We start from the raw sequence: 25,179 nt of genomic DNA on the forward strand, positions 1-25,179 counted from the left end.
AGACACAGAGGGACTGAGGAATATATCCAAGGGCCCACATCATCTCAGTGGGGGAGCTGGGAGTCAGACCCTGTTGGTCTGACTCTAGGTCTACACTACGAGGATGTGGTCTATATAGTGTGAAGAGCCACACAAGGCCGCACTCTGTAATCAACTGCTGACCACCTCATTTCCCCAAAAGACAGTTTTCCCTCAGTCCCTCAGGTTTTTCAGACTCAATCACAGAAAGGTTTGCCACGCTCAGTCTCATTCCTGTCTGGAATCATTATCAAAGAATGAAGCAGTTCAATGTGATGCTTAACAGTGGAAGAAGATTGCCCTTTGTGGGATTGGTTGGTTTGTTGGTTGGTTGATGAATTGATTAGAAAAGATAAGGAACATGAGATTATATCAAAACACTTTTTTTTTTGTTAACTCTGCCAAGGTCACATGAATTTTTTTTAAATTTTAATTGTGGTAAAGTACACATATAAAATTTACCATCTTAACCATTTTTAAGCGTGCAGTTGACTGGCATTAAATGCATTCACATTGCTCAACCATCATCACCGTCTGTCTACAGAAGTCTTTTCATCTTGTAAAACTGAAACTCTACACCCATTAAACAAATAACTTCCCACCCCCTCCTCTCCCCAACCCCTGGCAACTGCCGTTCTACTTTCTGTCTCTGTGAATTGGAATATTCCAGGTACCTCACACAAGTGGCATCACACGGTATCTGTCATTTTGTGACCGGCTTATTCCAATTAACATGATGTCTTCAGGATTCTTTCATGTTGTAGCATATGTCAGAATTTACTTATTTTTAAAGACCAAATAATATTTCGTCGTATGTATACGTCACATTTTGTTTATCCATTTAGCTCTTGATGAATCAAAACACATTTTAACAATCTTGTATCACATTGACTTAACAGCTTGAATTATTTGAGAAGTCATATCATCTTAAAGACTCAAAAGCAGAGAGACTTCCTTGCTCCCAGCATATAAATAAGGATAGATTTGAAGGATCAGAGACTCAAAAACGAACGTATTTCAATTTACAGGGTAGTTTCATGTTCCTGAGACAGAAATTCCTGTTGACTTTTCTTTCATAGAATCAGAAATGTATTGCATTTCCCACTGTACCTTTTCATCTCATTTATTATGTTTCATTTGTCTTAAATTAAGCTAATCATCTTGTTTGCACAACAGTTTGCTTTTTGGGCTAGATTTAGGTTTTGTGAACATTTTTTCTTTCCATAGTAAGTAATAGATTTGTTCAAATATTAACCTTGGGGAAATGCAATTTGACAGTTCTTCAAAGAATGTATAAAACTAATTATAAGTGAAAGTCATTTCCATTTCAATAATTAAAAAGAAAAACCTGGCAGCCCTAGATTATTCTCTTTCAACTGATATCATAGACCTGTCCATCATTATGGTCCTACACATGCCTGCTAACCAAATTACATGAATCAAAGCAGCGAACACTTAATCTTTTTTAGGTCTGTGTTTTATTCAGACTTTATTTTGAAGTAAAATTTGCATAAATTCACTTTTTAAAATATCTACCAAAATAAGTATATTGCCAGTGTTTATTTACTTCTGAAAGTTACTCACATGGCTTACTTTACCTGTTTTAGATGGCATGCTGTTTTATTATTGGGATAAGATTACACCAGTTTAAAGAATCCGGCATGTCATCGAATCTCAGGGTTGAGGAAACAGTGAAACTTACTCCCACACTCAACCTCAGCCAAACCTTGTCAATGGTCTGTGGTCTTCCAGCCTTCGCTTGAATGCCCTTGGGCCTGTTTTATTCAAACTTTAGTCACCTGTTTACCAGTAGCATGATTTGGGGTATTACTATGTGCCTTCCTGAATATTTACTTAGTATTTTCCTTTTAATAGACTTCTGTTTTTTCTTTGATAATTTAAAGAAAGAGAGATTTAACACTTAAAAGAGAATGTAACAGTATTCTAAGTGAAAAATCAGCATGATTTCCCATGAATAGAAGGTGGACATAAAACCAACTATAAACAGCAAGACATTGAACTTGAGGCCATCTTTGACTTTGATAAAAATGGAAGTGTTAATGTGTGATGGAGCTATTCTTGTCGTCACAGGCCCAAAATGAGACGTTATTTTTTAACATCAACAAAGATATTAAAAGAGAATGGGAAAGAAAGCGACCTTCTTATACACAGTGCCAAGCATTGTGACACCTAAAATCATCTTACATACTACTGAGTCCCAAACTTCAGGAAACAATGTTTCTTCCTCCCATTGCATTTTTGAAACAGCTTGGCTGCTGGAAAGTTGTCTTCTCATTAAGTAAACATTTGTCTATGTCCAGGGGGTACCCACAAATTATTCTGTACTTTAGAGCCTCCCAGCGTAAGGTTGACCTCTCTTCCTTACAGACAGTCCTTTGGCTATGTGAAGACAACTCTTGCATCCAAACTAGCCTTTTTTCTCGGCCAGATTCCCTCAATTCTTTCTATCTTTCTTCATATGAAATAATTCTTTAGTACTGCTCATCCAGTTTCTGCTCCTTCAATATATTTTCTACTTAGAGTTCTCCAGAGAAACAGAATGAATAGAGTGTGGGGAGGGTGGATGGATGGATGGATGGATGGATGGATGGATGGATGGATGGATGGATAGATAGATAATTTTAAGAAATTATCTTATGGCTCATGTGATGATAGAAGCTGGCAAATCCAAGACATGCAGGGTGGGCCAGCAGGCCAGAGGCCTTGGGAAGCACCAATGTGCAATTCAAGTCTAAAGGCCATCTGCTGTAGAATTCTCTCTTGCTCTCGGAAGGTCAGGCTTTGTTCTGTTCAGGGCTTCGACTGACTCTGTGAGGCCTGCCCACATTATGGACAGCAATCTGCTTTACTGAGAGTCCACGTATTCAAATATAAATCTCATCCAAAAACATGCTCCTAATTGACAATTTGAGCTCAGAATAGTAAAGTGACTTGTCCGACACATGGTAATGGCTTGTTAGAATGTTAGACCCCTGCACGTGAGAAATTCAGTATTCTCCTGAGAATTTGAACTAAGCAGCCCAGAGACTGTGGCCAGTCACTGATGGGTGCTGGATGATGACAGGGATGTTACATCAGCCATGTCAACAGCCGTAGCTAATACAGATTGAGAGTGTGCTATCTGTTAGGCACAGTGTTCATTGCTTTTCTGATATTTTGTAATCCGAGTAATATTCTGCAAGGTAGGTTCTACTTTTATTTCTATCACATGGATGCAGAACTTGAGTTATAGAAGGATTAAGTAACTTTTCCAGGTCTACATAGAGCTCCTGAGAGGTAGGGATAGAATTCAAACTCAGGTGGTCTGATTCCAGAGTCCATGTTGTAACCATTAAAAATGGCCCTAGTCTCTCCTCTTCTCCCATTGAAACTTCAAAAAGCATTTCAGAATACACAGGGTGGCTGTGAAGTCTGGAAATGCCTTATTGGTGTCTGTTTGGCTTATTGGACCATATTAAGTAACCAGTTAATGGCCATACTTGACTGACTGGCTAGAACATCGCTAGAGTAGCTCCAACAGGCCGGTAAACCATCTACACCGGGGGTGATGAGGAACTGTTTGGTTGATCATTTTTAAAACCTGGATTGGACCATGTGGACATTGGCAGTGGGCTGCATGTGTGCCGGATTTGAACCCTTTTGACCTGCTATAAAAGTGCAGGTGTGTTCAGGGTAAATCAGAGACACGAATCATCTGAGACAATACATCACAGATACAAGTTCAAGGTTAAGGGAAATGTGGTAATGAGCCACATTTGTTTCAGTTTCTCACAGTTCATTGAACTGTGCATTGTTAATGAGGAACAACACATTGACCGTATTATATAATGTCATTGAGCATATCATGTGTTATAATAAAATACCATGAAACCATTATTATGTATATGCACCAACAAGTTCAGACTTTATGGCCATACTATAGTTACCATCTTGGCTGTTCACCTTTTTGTATCTCATTCTTTAAAGCGTAGTGTCTGGATCTGAACATAGTATTCCAGACATGTTGTCCCTGTATGTGGAAAAACAGAGACATCCTTCTCCCTTTTTAGGTACAAGAGTCTCAAGCTTTCTGGCAATCGATGAACTCAACAAACTCATATTGACTTTGATACTGGTTCATCTGAAAAATATATTTTTTAATACCTACCATTTACGAGGCACCTGTTTTAGGCACTGGGAGTATAGTGGTGAACCAAACAAAGTGTCTGCCTCATTGATCTTTTATTGTAGTAGGAGGAGACAGATAAAAAAAAATAGTCAAATAGATATATGATAAAATGTTAAATTATGCAAAGAGAAAGAGAAAGCAAGAGTGAGGGGATAGAGATTGAAGAGGCTACTATGTTAGCCAAGAAGGTCAAGGCAGCTAGCTGGATATGTGGGGGAAGTAATTCCAGGCACAGGGAACAGGAAGTGCAAATGCCTAGATCAGTGAAGGCACCTGGATTGTTTGAAGAACAGAAAGAGGCCCGTGTCGCTGGTGTAGAAATGACACGGAGGGACACAGTAAGGAATAAAGACTGGAGAGGTACTAGCAGACCAGATCATGTGGGGTCTTGTAGTAAGGAGTTTTTGGATTTAAGCCTACTTGTAACAGAAAGCCATTGGAAGATTGTTTCTCCCCCGTGGGACAGATATAATCTGTGTTGAATTTGAAAAGGATTACCCGGCTGCTCTGAGGATAATAGACTTTAGGAGGGCAAGAGTCGGAGCAGGGAAATCAATACGGACTAAAACAGCTATGTTTACATTTCCAAGATAAGTTCATTTTTAATCATCTTTTAAATTTAATTTATAATTTAATGGTGCTGCAGTAAGAAAATGTGTTCTGTATGACACTGTTGTGCGAAATTCCTTTGTGAACTAGCACATGGTTGGTTTTTGCTAATGCTTTTGTGTGTTTGAAAATAATGCAGATCCTCAATTTGTTGGGTGCAGAGTTCCACATATCCATTAGTTCAAATAAGTTAAATATTGGTATTGAGATCATCCATATCTTTGCTATTATTTGGTTGGCAGAGTCTATAATTTTCTAATAGATTTTTGGTACATTCTAGGGTTTGCTAAATCGGCCTCACACTTCTGACAACTTTTAATTAATATGTTTTTAAGCTACGTTGATAGATACATTTCTAGCCATGATTTGTATAGCTTCCTGTTAGATTTTTTTCTTTTATATGCAGTCTTTCTCAAGTGCATTAATGCATTTCGCTTTAGATACTATTTTGTCGAATATTGATACTTCACCTTTCTCTTAGTAAGTATTTGCCTTGGATATCTTGTGCCATATCCTTATTTCCAGCCTTTCCACATTGTTTTGTCTTAATTATTTCTTTTGTAAGCAGCATTTCTTTGCACTGTTTTGTATATGTTAGAGATATTTTGTACTCTTTATGATCATGGTTTGTATTTCTTCTCTACTATTTCTTTGCTCCTTTTTTTAAAAAAATTGTGTTTCCTTCTGGTGGATTAAATTTTTTTATATTCCTTTTCTTTCTTTTCTACTGGCTTCAAAACAATAGATTGTATTTCAATCATTTCAATGGCCGCTTTAATTTTACTATGTAGACTTCAGTATTTGTATCCTCCCTCTTAAATATAATATAAGCATCAGTCTGCTTTAACTTGCACTAACCTTAGTAGCATGCTTTTGTTCGACCTCCCACCCCCAATTTATAAACCTCCCTGCAGTGAGATTGAGTCTGTCTCACTTCAAGAGAACTTTTAAGGTTCCCTCTGATTTACCTGAGCCAAACACACAATCACAATCTCCAGGGCCTGCTCCTAGACCCTTTTGCCTGCAAGCCTTTGGCTATAGCTCACACCCTTCTTAGTACATTTGTTTTTAGTCCACAAAGATTGTTACCAAAATAAATCATGGTAAACTTTTATGGGAAAATGCATACAGCATAAAATTCACCATTTTAACTAAAGTGTACAATTCAGTGGCATTAAGTACATTCACAATGTTGTGCAACCCTCACCATCATCTATTTTCACCCCAAGTAGAAACCCCATACCCAGTAAGCAGTCACTTCCATTTCTTCCTCCAGCTTCTAGCAGCCACTAATCTACTTTCTGTTTTTGTGGACTTGCTTATTCTGGGTATTTCATTTAAATGGGATCATACAGAATATAGCCATTTGTGTCTGGCTCCTTTCACTTAGCATAATGTTGACAAGGTTCATCCATATTATAGCAGGATCATACTTCATTCCTTTTTATAAGTGAGTAATATTTCTTAGTACAGTTATACCACATTTTGTTCGTTCATTTGTTTTGGGCATTGAGCTTTGTTTCCACCCTTTGGTTATTATGAATAGTGCTGCTATGAACATGTGTGTACAAGTTTGTGTTTGAAGACCTGTTTCCAATTCTTTTGGGAATATACCTAGGAGTAGAAGTGCTGGGTCATATGGTAATTCTATGTTTAACATATTGAGGAACTAACATACTGCTTTTCATGGCAATGGTACCATTTTACATTCCCACCAGCAATGTATAAAGTTTCCAGTTTCTCCATATCCTTTCCAATATAATGTTATTTTCTGTTTGTTTGTTTGTTTGTTTGTTGATTATGGCCATACTTAAGAAATATCCAGTTTTTCAGTCCTACTGTGTCTTACTGGTTTCCATTTGTGTTTTTGGTGTTACCCTAACATTGCTGTGGGGTTGGAGCAAAGGGGTCCTTCAAAAACAGGACCTCATTTCTCCCTTTTGATTGAAACCTTAAATCTTCTTTTATCTAGTCTGGCCATATTTCTTAAGTGGGCAACCAAGGCAAAACCTCATAAGCCAAGTATCTAAGCACATAATACCATGACTTTTCTACAGAATGAGGGAGGAGACAATACCTTTGTCACATAAGATAGACCCACACCAATTTCATCAAAGGTTACTTCAGCAGATTTCTTCTTTTGACACCCCACCGTTTCAAAGTAACATAGTGCACATATTACACTAGTTAAGTGAGGAGAGTGGAAAATGAATGTGATTTCCCCACAAGAATTGGGCTTTCTTTTCAAAGGATCGGTGACAACTACTAAATCACTCTTTTTCTCTCTCTTTTCATCTGCCCAAGAAATTAGAAATTTTGACCTGCCAAGAAAGAAATTAAGAACATACAAAAATAATTAAGAAACTTACATATTGCCTGGGTTTTTCAATACTTCCTTTTTTAATAATGTGTCACCTTCTTTTATGAATATTTTTATATTTCATATTCATATTATGAATATATCCCATAGTAATGATTTTTTTATGATCATAGAAGAAATGCATGCTCATTTCTTTTTTTTTTTTTTTTTTTTCTTTGAGACAGAGTTTCACATTCTCACCTGGGCTAGGGTACAGTGGCATCAGCCTGGCTCACAGCAACTTCAAACTCCTGGGCTCAAGGTATCCTCCTGCCTCAGCCTCCTAACTGACTGGGACTACAGGCATGCGCCACCACGCCCAGCTAATTTTTTTTTCTATTTTTAGTAGAGACAGGGACTCACTTTTGTTCCATCTGGTCTCAAACTCCTGACCTCAAGCAATCCTTCTGCCTTGGCCTCCCAGAGTGCTAGGATTACAGGCATGAGCCACCATGCCTGGACACTCATTTATTTTTTGAACAAGAAAATTAAAAGCACATATTACCTGCCACTCCATAAGAGCTATAAGGACTTAGAAGGGTGGCAGCATGAAAGTCACAGCCCTAGATTTGGAGGATGAGCCTGAGTTCTAGGTCAGGTTCATTGTGATCTGAGGATTATTGCTTAATTTTTCTATAAATCTGATGACCATATGGATACAGAGTTGCAAACACTTTGTCTGAAGTGATAAAATATTTTATTCAAATACTCCCTTTTCATTTCCACCAACCCTTCATGTCTGCCCCACCCAGGTGATTTAGAACCACACGTAGCCTTAGTGTTTCATGTCCTCACTTTAATCAGCAGTTACCTGGCCTGTGTCCATTCTCCCCAAGCCTGGTTTTCCATAGCAGCTAATGAGGTGCCTCCCTCCTCTCAAACAGAAAGGCCTACAGGTAAAAATCAGTCTTGACCATGGAACCTACAGATGCCTTTTGCTGTTAAGGTGCCTTTTCTTGCCTCCTTCATCATATCAGAGAACTGCCTAGGTACACATTCTATGCAAAGCATTTTTCTTGTTCTTTAGTATTAGTTACTATGAGCACACATTGAGTCCCTACTGTTGACTAGGCACCATGCTGTCTGTTTGCATATTTTATTTTTTCAGAGCAAAATGAGGTGGGTGCTATTCTCTCCCCCCTACTTTACAGGTGGGGAAACAGATACACAGAGATTGAGTTATCTCCTGTCCACCTGGTGTGTGGGAGAGCCAGGCTCAAGTCCTGGCCTGCCTGCCTGAAATCACACTCTTAACCACTAAGTATAAGGCAGACACTGTCCACATTCTAATAGTTCTGTCAATTTGGTGAGGCTCACAGAGCTTATGCACCATCAGCATCAATGATTAACATTTTTTTTTTTTTTGAGACAGGGTCTTATTCTGTTGCCCAGGCTAGAATGCTGTGACATTAGCCTAGCTCACAGCAACCTCAAACCCCTGGGCTCAAGCAATCCTCCTGCCTCAGCCTCCCGAGTAGCTGGAACTCTAGGCATGCACCACCATGCCTGCTAATTTTTTCTATATATGTTTTTAGTTGGCCAATTAATTTCTTTCTATTTTTAGTAGAGACAGGGTCTCGCTCTTGCTCAGGCTGGTTTCAAACTCCTGACCTCGAGCAATCCGCCCACCTCGGCCTCCCAGAGTGCTAGGATTACAGGCTGAAATCACACTCTTAACCACTAAGTATAAAGCAGAAACAGTCCATATCCTAATATTTCTGTCAATTTGATGAGGCTCACGGAGCTTATCTACCATCAACATCAATGATTAACACTTTTTTAAGAAATAGGTTTTTTTAAAAAAATGGATCTGTAAGGGAGGTGCTATTATCATCCCCATTTTCCAGTTGAGGAAACTGAGGCTGTGTGATGTAGGGTTACTAGTATAGAAAAGGCGAAGCTGGGGTCTCAGCTCAGGGCTCTGCTCCTCCAAACCTAATGTAACCACAAAGCACACCACAAAGAGGCTCAAGTGACCCCCAGGTTAGTAGTTTGGGCTTTGTTTTTTCCTATGTCACTCTAATTTTTTAGGAGTCCAAGCCTGTTTCAAGTCAGTCAGCATTAAGCATATTTCCTCTGAAACAAATCAAATTGTTGGTCTCCCACGACATAAGCCAGTCCCATGCAGCACTTGTTTTTCTGTCGGTGTTAGTAACTCCAGCCTCAGCTAGAACTTGCTTCTGGAAGGCTCACATCATCTCTACCCCAACTGTTCCTGAGAGAGCTTCTGGACTTCGGGGAATGTCATGCACCATTGTGCGAAAGGTCAAAGTCAATGGAGGGAGGAACAATAATGCAAACAGAGCTGAGGAATGTGTGGGGGCCAGCCACAAAGCCAGACTTGTGCTCTGGGATCTGGGGGTGCTCACAGGCCCCTGCAAGGCCAAGGACAGCAGGCATGGAAGGAGCCCCGTTCTCAAATGTGGCCAAAAGCCAGAGAAGTTTGGCCTTAGAAGTTTCTGAACCAAGAAAGAGGGGTAAAACAGTCTTCATATTGCTCTCTGTGTCATGAAACCAACCTTCCATGTGAAAAGCGTATTTTAATCTTGCTGTCTGTCAAGTTTTAATGCTTTAATATTGACATTGGATTGGCCTCCTGGGGAAAAGACAGAACTGCCTCCCTGCTTGCACTGCAGGATGTGTCTGCTTATTGGCTTTCTCAGAAGCCCAGATCAAGCCTCTCTCCTCCTCTGTAAAGATTTCCCTAACAGTTCCAACCAGGAAATCTTTCCTTCATCACAGCTCCTACGTTTACAGCTTAGACTACACATTTCAAAGTAATAGAATAGGAGGAAAGTGCTCAATGCTGGAGTCCTGAGACCTCTTTTTGCAATTTACAAATTGCATGCAAGCCTGAGCAAGTTGTACCCCACATCTAGCCTCAGTCTACCCATCTATAAAATTGCAGTAACCCCTGTTCAGCAGGATTATAGACAGTAAGCCATCCAGCAAGCATTATTGAGAGCCCATAGAGTGTCAGGTTCTCTGCTAAGCCATGGTTTAAAAGAGATAAAGGTGGCAGTATCTAAGTCCAAACTTGTGTATTTACAACAGTCATTTAAGTAGCATTTGACAAAATAGATTTTGTAGTGTTTCCCGTTGACATGTACTTTAACAAAGAATTCTATGATTAGATACGTGTTGCACCTGTTGGATACACAAAGGTATACAAATTATAGTGATGTTGGTCTCCTCAGAGCCAATGAAATACTAACAAGAACTCTGCTGCCAGAAGGTAGGAGAAAGTAGGTTGAAGTTCTTGAACTATTTTCCTCACAAAATCTTTTAGGGGAAAATTTTTTTTAATTTAATTATTTTTGTAAGAATGGCTACTTACATACAGAATTTTTTTTTCTCCAGAACTCTGGAAAATGCTAGAAAGAAAGTTCAGGCAGTTACCTAAGGTGTTATTTGACATGTTGTGAAGATTAAATTGTCACCTGAGATAATGTATAGAAGAGTGCATTATACCTTGTCAGGTGTCACATTCCCAGTCTAGGTCTCTGATCTCATGGGGGTTTCGGATGGTACATGGATGTTAATTTTGTCTTTCTAAATCTAGCACAAGCCTTTAGGCTACGTCTCACGCTGCTCTGTTAACAGTTCCTAGAGCTGTGATGGGCCCATAAAAGGGCAACCGATTGGGCCCAGGCCCTTGCTTCCCCAGCCAAGCAAGGACAAAACATCTGCCTCTTTACACATTCTAGAAGCAGTCTCTGCAATGGCTGAACTCCCACAGAATTGAGTCCAGCTCTGCTCTGTCACTTCAGACTCTTTGGGTAAACGTTGAGGAACTCATTCTTAGCCAAGATAGCCCATTTAACTCTCACATCTGACTCTACCCCAAAAGAGGAAAATGTAGCAGCATGGTTTTTCTCCCATGCAGTTGGCTACATTTTAGGGACCTTAACTAGCAAATTAGAATTAAATATTAAGTTTTATCTTCTTCTGATTTGTATATTTATGCCTCTATATATGTAATTTGAACCTCTCCCTCACTAGCCTTTGGACACACACAGACACATACACACACCCACTGGGAGAACCACTGATTTTTCACTTTCTAAGAATTTTCTTTGAATTCTTTCTAACCTTCAAACTATGAGAAATTCGACTTGAGATGTTACCTTTAACTTCACAACTGTATTTTTTAATATGTCTACCCTATCACAGGCTCCCCACTGATGATGTCTAGAGAGAGCAGAAAGCAAATTTTAAGCTGCCAGAAAGAATCAACATGGAAATGCACAGATTTTTGTATAAAAGTTGACAGCTGAGATAGTGTAATTGTGAACATTTTTATAAAGCAGCTTTCAGTAGCCAGTGGAATGCACAGCGGAGCTTAGAAAATATGATGTAGGATTGAAAGAAATGCCAACTCTGCACCCCAATACATCGGACTCCCAGGAATTTCACACTTAACATTTCCTAAGCTTAATATTCACCAACCTGCTACCTACCGACCAAACTGTCCCTTCCAATAGTCTGTCTCTCACCTGCCATTCTGCAGCTTAGCAAAGGGTACCTGCCTTTCTAATTGCCAAGAAACACGGGCTTTATCCCTGGCTCTGCCCCTTCTCATCCTCAAGCCCAGTTAATTGCCAACCCCTGCCAATGCTGAAAATGTCTCTGCTTGATCTCTTGTCTTCCCCTGTGCAGTTCAGTTGCCATCATTTGTCACCTGCGTGACTACAGTAGTCTCCTACCTGGTCTCTCGTGTCACATAGACCTCTTTCTGGTGGACCCCCACTAGATAGCCAGAGTGAGCATGTTTAAACGCAGATCAGTTCACACCGATCTCCTCTCCTGCTGAAAACCTTTCAATGATTTCTTGTGTTCAAAGAAAGCTCAAAACCCTTAGAATGGCCTATACAAGCAAAGTGGGTGGACCTATAAGATAATTAGACATGTCACAAAAGCACAAAAATAAAAACAATATAGTATTTGTGCAAGAACAGATAGACAAATAGAACAGACTAGAAGGCTAAGTCTGACTCATGTATATTTGGGAATTAATATAAGTATAATCAATATTAATATATATAATTAAATATATAGTAATTATATATTATAAATATAAATATATAAATTAAATATATGTTAATATTAATAATATAATATAACAAAAGTACCTCTACATATTAGTGGGGAAAATAACAATCAGTTGGATGATAGTGTTGAGGACGCCGGCTTCTGTTTGAATTCCTGTCTAACTGCATACTAAAGTGGACTCCAGGGAGTATAAGGACATAATGTGAAAAGTAAAACTCAAATGTTAATAGAAGAAAATATAAAGAACAAACTAAGGAAAAAGTTTTTTATGAAAGCCTAAGACGTTATCCATTAGGAGAAAAAAAAATGTTTTCTTACATCAAAATTAAGCATTCCTGTTCATTATAGGACAGTATGGGCAAGGTTAACAACTTTTCTGCCTCCCTTGATTATCAGTCCCCAGCCACATTGACATTTCTGTTTGTCCCTGAATTTTAGCAGGCTCCGTCTTGCTGTGTGGCCAGCACACTTGACGATGGCTCTGCCTGGAAAGTTCTTTCTCCTCTGGTTCAGTTAACCATTTCCACTCACTTATCCCTGTGGCCTAAGCTGAAATGTGTCTTCTTTAGAAAGGCCTTCCCTGACCACCCGAAGTAGGGTAGTCTCACACTCCCTGCATGTGATCTCATTTCACCTTCTCCACTGCCTTCATTGCACACATGGCAATTGCAATTATATCATCATTTATGGAACTCTTACTTTAGTGTCTACATCTCCTAACAGGTTGTAAGCTCTAGATCAGAGGCCACCTGCTTAGCACTTTGTACAGGGCTTTATATTTAGAAGACCCTTTTAAAATGCAAGTGGAATGGATTGATAAGGGGACATTGAAAGAGGGCATATTCGATACCACGTGCCACATGAGTGCTGCATGCCCAGGGAAGATTCCAGGCATCATTTAACCTTGATGTCAGCGAAAATTTCAGGGTGACACCTTGCATTACTGCTTCTCCCTGTCACCTGGAGACTCGATATCTTAAGTCTTATTTGTATCACCTATGATTCCTTGCACCGCATTAGGTGGTAAACAGATATTTGTTGATTATACATCTATATTGCCTTCTCCCACTACACTGAGTTTTCCCTGCTGAGATTATCACATCGCTCATGCTTAATGGCTTGCCTTTTGAAAACTCTCTTTGATAGTTACTGTCAACCTGCGTTTAATTACTTCTTTTGTTGACGATTCTCTCTCTCTCTCGACTCTTAATTTGATCTACACATTCGGTTATTCAGCAAATATTTATTGAAAGCCCGATGGGTGCCAGGAATGCGCTGGGCACTGGAGAGGCTGGCCGTCCCCTGGCAGCGTTGACGTATTAACATGATGCTTCAAAGAAATCATTGAGACAGAACAACTCAGTGAAGTGTTGAGAGAAACCACAAATGCGCCCAAATTTGGGCACAGTGCAGAGAGTAGCTGAATAGGAACGCTACAGTGGAAAACTTGGACGATTTCCCAGCTTATTTTGAGTAAGTGCTTCACAATGTAGCATCATTATTCATGACTGGAAAAAAAAAATTTCGAAACAATAGAAATCCATCCAAGTACACTTATACAAAGAGACTCCGAGGTGAAATAGAAATAACCATACCAAAGTACCGTTTTGGGGTGCTTATCATGCTTTTAAAGGGTCACTTCAGAGGTAGTTTAAGGCTTCCTATTAAAAATAAGAATGGTAGTAATAGAGACATTTGGTGCTTGCTGGAGAAAAAGTTACAAATTACCCTTTGGGAATGGTTTTAATGGCAAATCTAAGTTTGTGTCAGTCAGTTTGTTTCTGGGTCATATCCAGAGTTGTTGTTATTTTAGTAAACATCGGCCACCAAGGCCAGTATATTGTGACACCCCCAAACATCGGCCACCAAGGCCAGTATATTGTGACACCCCCGGCAAAGAAGACAGACACTTCTGATCACCCTGTTTCCTATAAGCTGACCAGGGAAGAACAATAGAGCACAGAGAGCCCTGGGGGAAAAACTAGCTGTGAGACGGTCCCCTGGCTATTCATTTTGTATTTCTAAAGACAAAATCTCAGGGAAATAGATTTTATCTCACTCTAAGGGAGGATTTTCTAATGGGATCAAACCAAAAGTGGAATCATTTGTCCAAGATGGATCAGATTCCCTGCCTGCTTGAGAATGGGTGCCTTTCTAAGAACTCTTCCTGAATTATAGATCTTAAAATTTGGTAGCCTAATACAGCTTTCAAAGGGAAAAAAAAATTTATATTTCACAATAGTTTTACATTCACAGAAAAAGGTGTGAAGAGAGTACAGAGTGTCTCTATAAACCCCACACCCAGACTTCTCTATTATTAACATCTGCCATCAGTAGGTACATTTTGTCACAATTAATGAAACAATATTGGTACATTATTATTAACTGAAGTCCACCCTTTATACTGACCACCTTGGTTTTTCCCTAATGTCCTTTTTCTCTCCAGGGATCCCATCCAGAATACTGTGTTACATTTAGTTATTTTGTGTGCTTAGGCTCTTGGCTGTGATAGTTTCTCAGGTTTTCTTTGGTTTTCTTGACCTTGATAGTTTTGAGGGGTACTGGTCAGGTATTTTGTATTGTGGCCCTCAGTGGGTATTTGTCTGTTTCCTCATGATTAGATGTGAATTATGGGTTTTGAGACGGAAGACCATAGAGGCAAAGTGCCATTTTCTCTATGTCTTATCAACGTGACACATCACCGTTGACATTGACCTTGGTTACCTGGCTGAGGTAGTGTTTGTGAGATTTCTCAACAATAAGTTTATTCTTTGACACTCCTTTCTATACTGTTCTCTTTGAAAGGAACTTGCTGTGCACAGTCCACCCTTAAGGAGTGAAGTGTTATCTATGTAAATTATTTGGAATTCTTTTACATGGGGAGGTTTAACTAGTCTTCCCCATTTATTTGTATATTTTTTAAATTTGTATTTGCATGGACTCATGGATATTTGTTTTATGCTCTGGGTTATAATCCAGTACTCCATCATTTTTTGTTGTTGTTATTGCTTTCTAGCATCAAAAGATGCTCTGGGCTCATGCAGTAGATTTTTTACTCCAGTATTAGTCTCAGTCTTTTCTCTAGGAAACCTTTCTAATGTAGCTTGTGTTTGTTTTTGTTGTTGTTTGTAGTTTTGAAGTCTTTTTGGAAACACTGTGCAGGAGCTTGACACGTATTTTTTTTCTTTACTTTTTTTTTCTTTCTTCACTATTACGTGATCTTTAACTTCATTACATAGGTGCACAAACTGAAACTCAGAGATAAATGCTGTACCCAAGGCCACTGAGTTAGTGAAGAAATAGAGTTATCAAAGCCCGTATGTGTCTGACGCCAAAGATCACACTCGGCCTTTCCTTCACAAGGCCAGCCTAACTCATCACCTAAGTTAGCAAGAAATAGAAATAGGGCAGCTGTGAATCAGCCTGCCTTTTTGTTGGAAGAGGCAAAAGCCAGCCCCACTCTCCTCTGGGACGATTTCCCTGAGGATTGTACCCACACTGATCCCTTCCTTCCCTGAGCTTCATTCACACTGAGAGTTCAAAGCCTTTCCTGAATGTGGAAGTTGTTTGTGTGCTCATCTTCTCTGTTTATCTAAATTCCCAGATCAGATTGTTAGCCCTCCAGAGGGAAAGGGAAATATACTACAGTGTGGGATTATCAAGATAAGTAATGTCTGGCAGCCACATCACTTCGAAACAGGCTGTGATGATATGGTTACTATCAAATGCAAATATTAAAATCTGTGCCTTTCATACCACGAGAGCATAAATCTTGTTTGGAGTGATATCACATTGTTGTTATGGTTTTTTTGCATTAATTCAATCTTACCCTGGGCTAGGATCTTTTTAAAGATAAAGGTCACGTGTTTCCCATTCTCCAGGGCCTAAGACAGTATCTAACATGTTTTAGATACTCCATATGTACACAGAATGCTTAAGAGAAGCTCTTTGGTCCCAAACCAGAGACTACATGCTCTTGATTTACATACAACTTTAACCAGCTTTCCTCTTAAGAAGGCAGTAGTACGAGGTGGCTCTAGAGGCAGGCAAACCGATGGCAGTGAGAAATCATGAGTCCCTGTCCCTTCAAAAACTCCACTGAAAGACACAGGGGCAAAAAATTAGAAAGAACTAAACTCATATGGTCATAGAGAAAGGGAGAATAAATGGTAATAGACAAGAAACGTCAACCTAATTTTAAAAGATGGTAAGTGAGTAGATGCAAAGTAGTTGACCTGGCAAAACTGGAGTCTACAGTCTTGCAGTGAGGCAAGCAAGAAAGATATGAGAGAACCCATCATATATGGGGCTCTAGAAAGGCTCGGGAACTAGATACCATTGTACTGCTGAAGGTCAGGGTGCAGAGTAAGTGAGACAGGGTGACTTATCTGCTAGGTATACTAGGAGATTAAAAAGCTATTAGAGGAAAGTCACTATGCCTCCCTGCAGTGGGGCTAGAAAAGAGGACTGGGGACCAGTTGAAAATCTGCTTTTAACTAAAGACTAGTTTAAGAATCCTCTATCTCCAGATCCCATTATAGGTGGCTCAGCTAGGCAAGTACCTCTTCTCCACTCATTAGAAGATAGGACGACTGTTTTCTAGAAACTAGTTTGGACCAGAGGAACTGTGGGCTGTGGGGTACCAGCCATAGATGAAGCTGGGAATGAGCCACTGAAACACAGAGAAGGTTCAATTGAAAGTCTGTTCACCGACCAGCAAAATGCCCAGCCCCCTCTAATACCCCAAACTCATACCTGTTAATAACATTGTACCCACCACCTTCCTAGCAGGACTTTGGAGAATTCTTCTCTGATGAACCTGGCCCTGGGGTTACTGACTGGCACACAGATAACTCACATTTAGAGGTTCTTCATTTCATTAGTGAAATCCGTGCCATTGACCTGTGGTAAGGTTCAGAATTCCAAAAACATAGAGCTTCCAGTCAGCTTTCTTATTCCCCTCCGAGAGAAGGTAGTATGTCAATCAAATAAGGAATTATATAAAAAGAAATGTTCAAAGAATTTTTTCAATGCTCCTAAAATTAATAGTAGAAATGTTTTTAAAAAAATCAATAGAAAATTAAACTTAAATTTGAAGATGTCTCCCAGAAGATAGAACCTAAAGAAAAGGGATTGAACTCTATAGGAGAGGAAAAATACTAGAAATTTAAGCAAGTTTTTTTTAAAAAAATAGAGTGTTTATTGACTCCAGAAAGGAAAAAAAATTATATATTTTTAAGAAAGGAAATGCAATTAAAGTATACTACTTGACTCATCTGTGGGCAACAAATACATAATTATAATAATGTAAATTCTGAACGTTGATTTAACCAAAGTTATATGGAAGAGTCCTTACCATTGGAAACATTCAATGGCTAACATCTAAAGTTGATGAATCAGGAAAAAACACGAAATGTATTTTGGCTATAAGGAGAGAAATACCTGAAGAAACATCCAGACAAGTTGAAACTCTTGCAATGATGAGAGGTGTGAATTGCTGCTCTTTGTTATGTGCCTTGTGCATAGTGTTTGACATTTACAGGTACTGTTTTGTTAAAAGAATAAATAATACATGTTTAAAAAATCAGATGCAATCATCTTAAAATGTCAGCATGATGGAGCCATTCAGTCATCAAATAGCCACTCGCATACAGGAGCCACTGGAGGACATAGTGCAACCAATAATGTTCATTCCACTGGCCCCGAGTCATCAGGAAAAGGTTTCTGCATGTTAGACTTTACAGAAATAGAGATGTGCATGTTCTGCTTTAGAAAAATCAAGCTGTGTGACAGGGATTTTTCTCCATCAGAGTGTTTGCGGGGTGAGAATTTCAGTACAAAATGCCACACACTTTGGTTATTTCGGGGAGAGTGCTGACATGGACTGTCCTCTCTCTGCACATGGGAGACATGGTGTGTTGCCTCCTCCTGTGTCCAGAAGAATCTCAGGCTGATTGGCTGCAGACCGACCCGACCTGCTGAGCTCTGACCGTCATCACCAGCCACGGGTCTGCCAGACTCCTTTCTGCCCTGCACGGCTGAGCCACCAGGCAGCCACCTGCAAACCCCTTGTCCTAGAATGGTTCCCTTGAGGTCAGCTAGTGAAAGTCACCAGCTCCAAGGCAGAGATTCATGTTCTCAAGGCTGCAGTGTTGACTGGGAGGCGATGCCAGGGGAAGAGAAGAGGCTTGAAAGGGCAGAATTTAGTTTCTCTCATCAGACACGAGAGACCGTTTCTCCTACTTGTTCTAATACTGCAGAGACCCCTAAGGATGCTTTGCGTGGCTGGTATTTTCCTGGTTCAGTCTCAGTGGGCACATTCAGAGAACAAAACAAAAATCGCACTGACCTAGCTGCCGTACGAGACTCTTCATGTTTGCTAGCTGGTTCACATTTTCTTCTTGGTGATCTTTCTGTTACCAGGTATGGAATGAGGCTCTTTCTTTAAACTCCGATGTAGCAATGACTGTTTCTCAGGATGTTAGCATATTAGAACAATCAGTGCCTGAACTATTATATTTTGGCATGGCAATAAAAAAAGAATGGGTGGTTTTATTATATCCCTTGTTGTAAATCTTGAGCAAAGCTGTTACGAGATTTGTCCATGATAGAATTATTTGAAGAATATTAAGAACAGGCAAGTACTGGGACTCGAAAGACAATGGTGAGCCAACCACATAAAGGGAAACCCTTTGAAATATGGAAACAGAATGTTGAAAATGCAAAAAAATCCCCTGACTCACTGTATAGATGGTTTGGAAAGAATGAGTGATACACATGACGTTTTCTTCCTCAGTTCTCTCCATTGCTCCCTTTCTGCCCCTTTTTCTCCCTCCCTCTGACCTTCCTTTTTTCCCTCCTCTCCTTACCCTAACAATTACTGAGGACTTAATATGTCCCTGGCACTGGGCCACATGTGTTCTAATAATTATGTATGGAATTTAACAATTTCAACAATATGTGTGTCTTAATAATTTAATAATTAACATTTGTGCCATCATACCTTTAACCTGAGGCCTGGAGCAATTAAGTAAATTGCCCAGTGTCACAAGATTTGCAAGGGACAGAGCTGAGACTGGAAAGTATCTGGTGTGACTCCAGAGCTCCTAGCACGTGCCTGGCACATAGTGGGTGCTTTGTTATGTCAACGATAAGATTGATAATTGACATTGGTGTGGAAGGTGGAGAATGCAAAGAAGGAAATGCAGAACAGTGAGGTGATTTGCTCGAGGTCACATACCAGTCAGTGGCAGCAGAATGTGTCCTGTTTTCTGAGTCAAGGCCACCCTTTTCTCTGCAGTGCCAGGTTGCTGAATTTGTGAAAAGAAACGTTAGTATGTTAACTTCTAGAAACATACAATCTTCTGTCCAGGTTCTAGGTTCTAAATTCTCACTTTACTTGAATCGTTCTGAAGTTTTAAATAGAACTGCTATGTACTCTCAGAGACAATGCCAAAGACACTATTTTAGAGTAATATTTGTTTCTTTATGGACAGGAAAAAAAAAACTTATGACAATATTATATTCTTCTCTGATCCAATTTTTTTTTTTTTTTGAAAAAGAAACCTTTCTCATCAGAGGAAATTTTAATTGTAAACCATCGTGGGGGATTATACTGAATCTCTAGTTGCTGGATATATCAGTAGTGGTTGTCTTCTCCCCAACACTAGGTCAGCAGCTCTCAACCAAGGTGAACTGGTTATTCAGGGCCTGCGTGGGTCATGGCCACCCTTTTTAGCAGTTAACCTTCGGTGGGAGAGACCATGACTCAGACTAACAGTCTGTGGTGGCTGCCAGCACCGTCCCCTCTGGTCCACTTGAGAAAGCCACCTGGAGCATGAGTGGATACACTCCGCATGTGCAGGTGGGGCTGGCCACTTCAGTCCTCAGCCCTGCCCATTGTAGTAGGAAAAAGACATTGGACAGTCAGCCCACCATTTTCTTACTTCCATGACCTTCTTTTTTTCATTCAACTTGGTAAAGTTGTATCTGTAGTCTTTTCAAGGCTCAGTTGATGTGCTAATTTTTTCTGGAAGTCTCCTTTGCTTCTCACTCCACAGCCTTAAGCTGAGAATGAGCTCACCCTTCGAGGAAGTCCCCCAAGCACTTTGTAGCTCCTTAATCACTCGTAATGTTCTCTACGATATTCATGATCATCATCTCACTGTTCCTATTAGAACCTAAGGCTTTGAGGGTAAAGACTGGATTTGCCTCACACCTTGTAGGACGATGGTTTTTAGACATTTGGGACTCAATGCATAGGGATATGATTGAATTTTCAGGCAGGTGTATGTCATGGGGTAACAGAGGTTCAGAAAGACAGGAATGGCTGCTAAATTCTTTTTTCCAATAAGAACTAGATGATGCTGACATGTTCTCTGTCAGTGATTCATCCTTTAGTTTATGGCTTTAGTTTCCTCCAAGAAAAGGATAACTTCTACTAAACCAGGGCTTGGCAAACGATAGCCTTTGAGCTACCCAACTGTATCTGTTCTTATGTCACCAGAGATCTCTAAGAATGGTTTTTACATTTTTAAATAATTGAAGGAGGAAAAACAAAACTAAAAAAAGAATAATGTAATATATCATGATACATTTATGTTATGTTAAATTTTAAATATAAAATTAAAATTATATGAAATTTAGCTGCCAGCATCCATGAATAAAGCTTATTGGAATATACAGTCAGACCCTCTTTATCTCTGGATGGTCTAAGGCTGTTCTTGCCCAAGGATAGCAGAACTGGGTATTTACGACAGGGATCATACGTTCCAGAAAGCCTAACATTTTTAGCATCAGGTCCTTTGCAGAAAAATGTGCCATGCCCTGTTCTGAATCATGCTCAGAAATGTCAACCAGAGTGTGAGAGACGGTGAGGGAGCCCTTCTGATAAAGGGGGAGTGGATGAAGGCACAGAACATCTGGAGGACAAGGAATCTGAAGACACAGAAAGAAAGGAAGAAGAGGAGGCTTACTTGAGGATGCCATATTGCCTGGGTTTTGCATATATGTGTTACAAAAGTCTCCACAAAGGATTCTCGCAGTCGTAGGCATGCCCAAGGCAGGCCATACCTTGGGTATTTTGCAGGAGTTTGCTGCTTTTCTTTTAAGACTTGGCATGGCTCCTTTGGAGAGAGGACAAGGTTAGGAGATTACCACTCATTCCTGATAATTCTGTGTACCAAGGCTAACTAATGTCTGTAATAAGGTCTAAAGGGCTCTATGTCCCAGTTGTTCTGATTCAACTATAAAAATGTTGTCTGTGAAAAAAATAAATAAAGATAGCATAGAGAAAACAACAAAAAATTGTGTGTTCTGGAGAAACCTACGTTGTGTGTCTGTCTGTCTCTGTCTCTTTGGAACAAATCTATTTTAGATGAATGCCGATTAATTATTACATATGTGGGGATCATTCAACATTTGGAGTTTTCAAATAAAGACACATTGATTGGAACTTGGCTAAAACCAGTTCAGCCTCTTAGGGAGGTAGGATGTGACAGTTTTTTGTTGTTGTTGTTGTTTAGAAGTCTGCCATTTTCATGTGTTTCTCTTATTTTCTTATTGCAGGGTAATGCCCTGTACTTCAAATCTGCCAGAAATGTTACAGTGAACATTCTCAATGACCAGACTAAAGTGCTAACTCAGCTAATAACAGGTAAGAAAAGGAAGAAGCTTAGCAGTGCCTGGTCCATGCTGGGCTCTCAGAAATGTAAAGGTCAGATGAAACCGCCATGTGAACTTGAAAAGAACGTCTGCTAACGTATTTATTTGCTGTGTTAAAAAAGAGAATATAGCGTGTATTCCACAGTTCTGCTAAAAGGAGCAGTTCCATCTTATCTTCTTAATTTAACTTATGAAATCTAATAATACCTGCTTAGGGGGGAAAAGGTCTATTTTGCATAGACCACAGCTTCTAAATGCAAGCTAGCTGCTTCATCCATCGGGTGCTTAACCAAAGAGAAGCTCCTTGCTCCAGTGCTGGAGGGAAAACTGGCCGTGCTGGATTGATCAAGAGAAGAGCACAGTATTCACAGAGCCACATGGAACACTTTATGGGTCATGAAAGAGATTTTTAATGACAGTTTGAATCCATGCCATGTTTGCCGTATGTGCTGGCTTGAACGTCACTCAATGGCAAGATGCAGAAGTGTCTCCACTGAATACGTTTGTACAGTTCCTTTTACTATAACAGCTACGCTCCTAACAGCTGCAGAAAGCACCCATTGGCTTTTAAGCTGCATATTCCTGAAATTTAAACAAGGATTGGTTATTCAGAATAATGATTATAATGATAAACATGGGCCTCGTGGTTTGGTAATGTGTTAGGCAGTAGGATCAATGCCACCTCTGTAGGTTACAAATAACAGGGAGGCAATTATGCAGTGCCACTGTTAAAGGAAAAGGGAATGTATGTCCGAATGGCATTGCTCTACTTCCAGACAGACAATGCCATTTGTTTGGCTTCAAGGCTAACAGAAAAGTATACAGATGGACATTTCGAGAAGCCAGTTACCCAAATGCCCTGAAACATTGCTGTGACTAAACTCTCTGGAGCCCCAGTAATAGACAGGCCACGGGGAAACAGGTGCCTTTGTGCCTAGGGTTCTTTCTACCGAGGAGGGAGCCCCAGAGCCAGCACCCCTGTCCCCAGGAGTGACCTATGGGGACCTGGACCCTCCGCCAATCCAGGAACTCAGGGATGGGAGGAACGGCTGCACAGTAGAGCCCATAATACATAAACATGCTGCTTCAGCCTGCGACTGGATCGCAGGCCTTGCTTATGTAACATCTGGCCTGCAGTCACAACGCTAAATAATTAAATAAACAGCTTCAGTAAGCAATGATTTAAGCGCCGTATGTGAAAATTGCCTCCAGGAGGGAAATAAATCCAACCTCCAGCTCCCAGATTCCCGCGTTCAAAAGGAACTTATTTAGCCTGTTGATCATTTGCCATTTATTTGCACTGGGAGATGTGGTTTACTTGAGAGATTTTGTTTTGATAAAGCTGGAACTGCCCAAATGACTATTACTCAGCAAAAAGAGTCCATGGCTCTCCCTCACTCTCTCCCCCTTTTTCTCCTCCTTCCTGCCCTCTCTCCGTCCCCACCTCCCTCTCTGCCTTCTCTTTCTACTCTCTGCCCATCACTGTTTTCCTCCCCTTCCCCCCTCTATCCTCCTCTTCTTCCCCTCCACCTTCCTCCCTGTCCCTCTTCTTCCTCCTCTGTTTCCCTTCCCTTCTCTCCTCCTACCTCCCTTTCTCCCTCTTTTTCGTTCTCTCGTCCCCTCTCTCACCCTTCTTTTTTCCTCCTTCTCCTCCCTTTCCTCTCTCTTCTCTCTTGCCTTCATCCCTCCCACAGTCTTTGTCTTTCTGTCCCCCCAAGTTGGGAGCTGGATGACACCTGTCCCTGACTAAGAAGGTCATGTACAAGACAGCTAACTTGAAAACCAGGTGGACCAAAAGCCATTCTGATGCTAGCTAACAGGAGCCTTCCAAGATGTGTTCTAGAAAGGATAATAGAGGTATTGAAAATATCATTCTAAACACACACACAGACCCCCTGAAGTTTTCCTTCAGGGTTTTCCTTTTACATTACATTTCTGCACATGGCAGAAAGCACAGACAGTACCTTCTACTGCCTGTCATACTGGACAGTGTACTTACTGCAAAGCAAATTTCTCCTGCCTTCTAAGCAATGAGGTCTACTAAGGCCACCCTGAGGAATCAAGAATTCTGCTTACCTAAAGAATGTCTTAACAGTCCATTAGAAATTCTAATGTTAGATGTTCAGGTAATGTTTTTACAGCAAATAATGCTTTCTCTATGGGATAGTTAAGTTTTCAAATTAGGCCATATTTGACCCAGAAGGCTGCTGACTTAGTGTCTTGGAAGTGGGTCCAGATGGGGAACCCCCTGACTTGCAGGTAGGAAAGTGGTAGGGGTGCCTTGGATAACATTGTGTGGGGGTGGGAAAGGGGCTCTGGCAGCAACGTTGCTGGGGAGGGGCCAGGATGGGTAGCCACCAGGCCTTTCCAGGCCCCCCAATTCGAGGTCATGGCGACTGGAGACTGCAGATGGTGCATCTTGCTGGACTCCAGTTTTCCTCCCTCTTTAGGAGATTAATTAAGGAGGCACCTTACGCATACACTATCACACACAGAGGGGAATTAAGCGAAGATTAGTTTCACATTAGAAATAGTGATTTTCTTTTTCCATCCCAGAGAGAAACAATGGGTTCGGCAAGGGACCTCCTGAGCTGTCTCCACCTCCATTTGCATTTGCCTCTAGAGTCACTTTTTAAGATTCCAGCCATGTCCGGGGAAGTTTGGCAGCCCCAGGTGAAATTGACAAAGAACAAGCATCTGCCCCTTTGAGTCAGCCTTAGCTCCATGGGATTTGGGCTAAAACTACCAATTACTGAGCTTTAGATACCCAAGTGGTTCTGGCCCTTGGTAAATTCCGTTTTGTGTTCTGTGAAGCCCTGAAAAGGAAGATAACTTAATTGTGCTTTGTGTTCTCTGATTGCTGTAGTCTCTTTAATCCACTCTCCTGTGTGTCTCATGTACTGTTCAAGAGTTCAGAGAAAACTCACTATATTCACAGGAAGGTGAACTTGACTCCTCGGGGCCAAGTCTGATGGTATTGTCCAGGTCCCCGGAGGCACAGTCCAAGCAGTTGCCCTCCCACCCCACCCAGTCACACCCCAGCTCAGCCATATGAATGGATCCCAGATGGACACACTGTGCTCACCTATGTCTGTCCTGAGGCCGTCCGTCCATCCATTCATTAGCACTTCTTTACCTCCCCATCTCCAATCTCCCCACCCAAAAAAGGTGAAAATCCTAAAGTATTGACAAATAATTTGGACTTTACTGAAGGTATCGATGCAATCAAGAAGACAGCTGTATCTTAGACCTCGCAGAAAAACCTAATCCAAATCCTTCATCAGATGTT

At 40.5% G+C, this 25,179-nt stretch overlaps 1 protein-coding gene across 2 annotated transcripts in view; it reads left to right on the plus strand.

Annotated features, from left to right (window-relative positions):
• The window catches only part of SGCD (sarcoglycan delta), an 870,136-nt gene that overhangs the window by 710,589 nt on the left and 134,368 nt on the right, over window positions 1-25,179 (plus strand). For both annotated transcript variants that reach the window (XM_012781600.3, XM_012781599.3), the window contains one exon: window positions 21,795-21,882. In XM_012781600.3, coding sequence (XP_012637054.1) covers window positions 21,795-21,882 — 88 coding nt within the window. The remainder of the gene's footprint in view (window positions 1-21,794; window positions 21,883-25,179) is intronic.

This window comes from Microcebus murinus, chromosome 21, assembly GCF_040939455.1.
Source record: "Microcebus murinus isolate Inina chromosome 21, M.murinus_Inina_mat1.0, whole genome shotgun sequence".
Classification (NCBI taxonomy): domain Eukaryota; kingdom Metazoa; phylum Chordata; class Mammalia; order Primates; family Cheirogaleidae; genus Microcebus; species Microcebus murinus.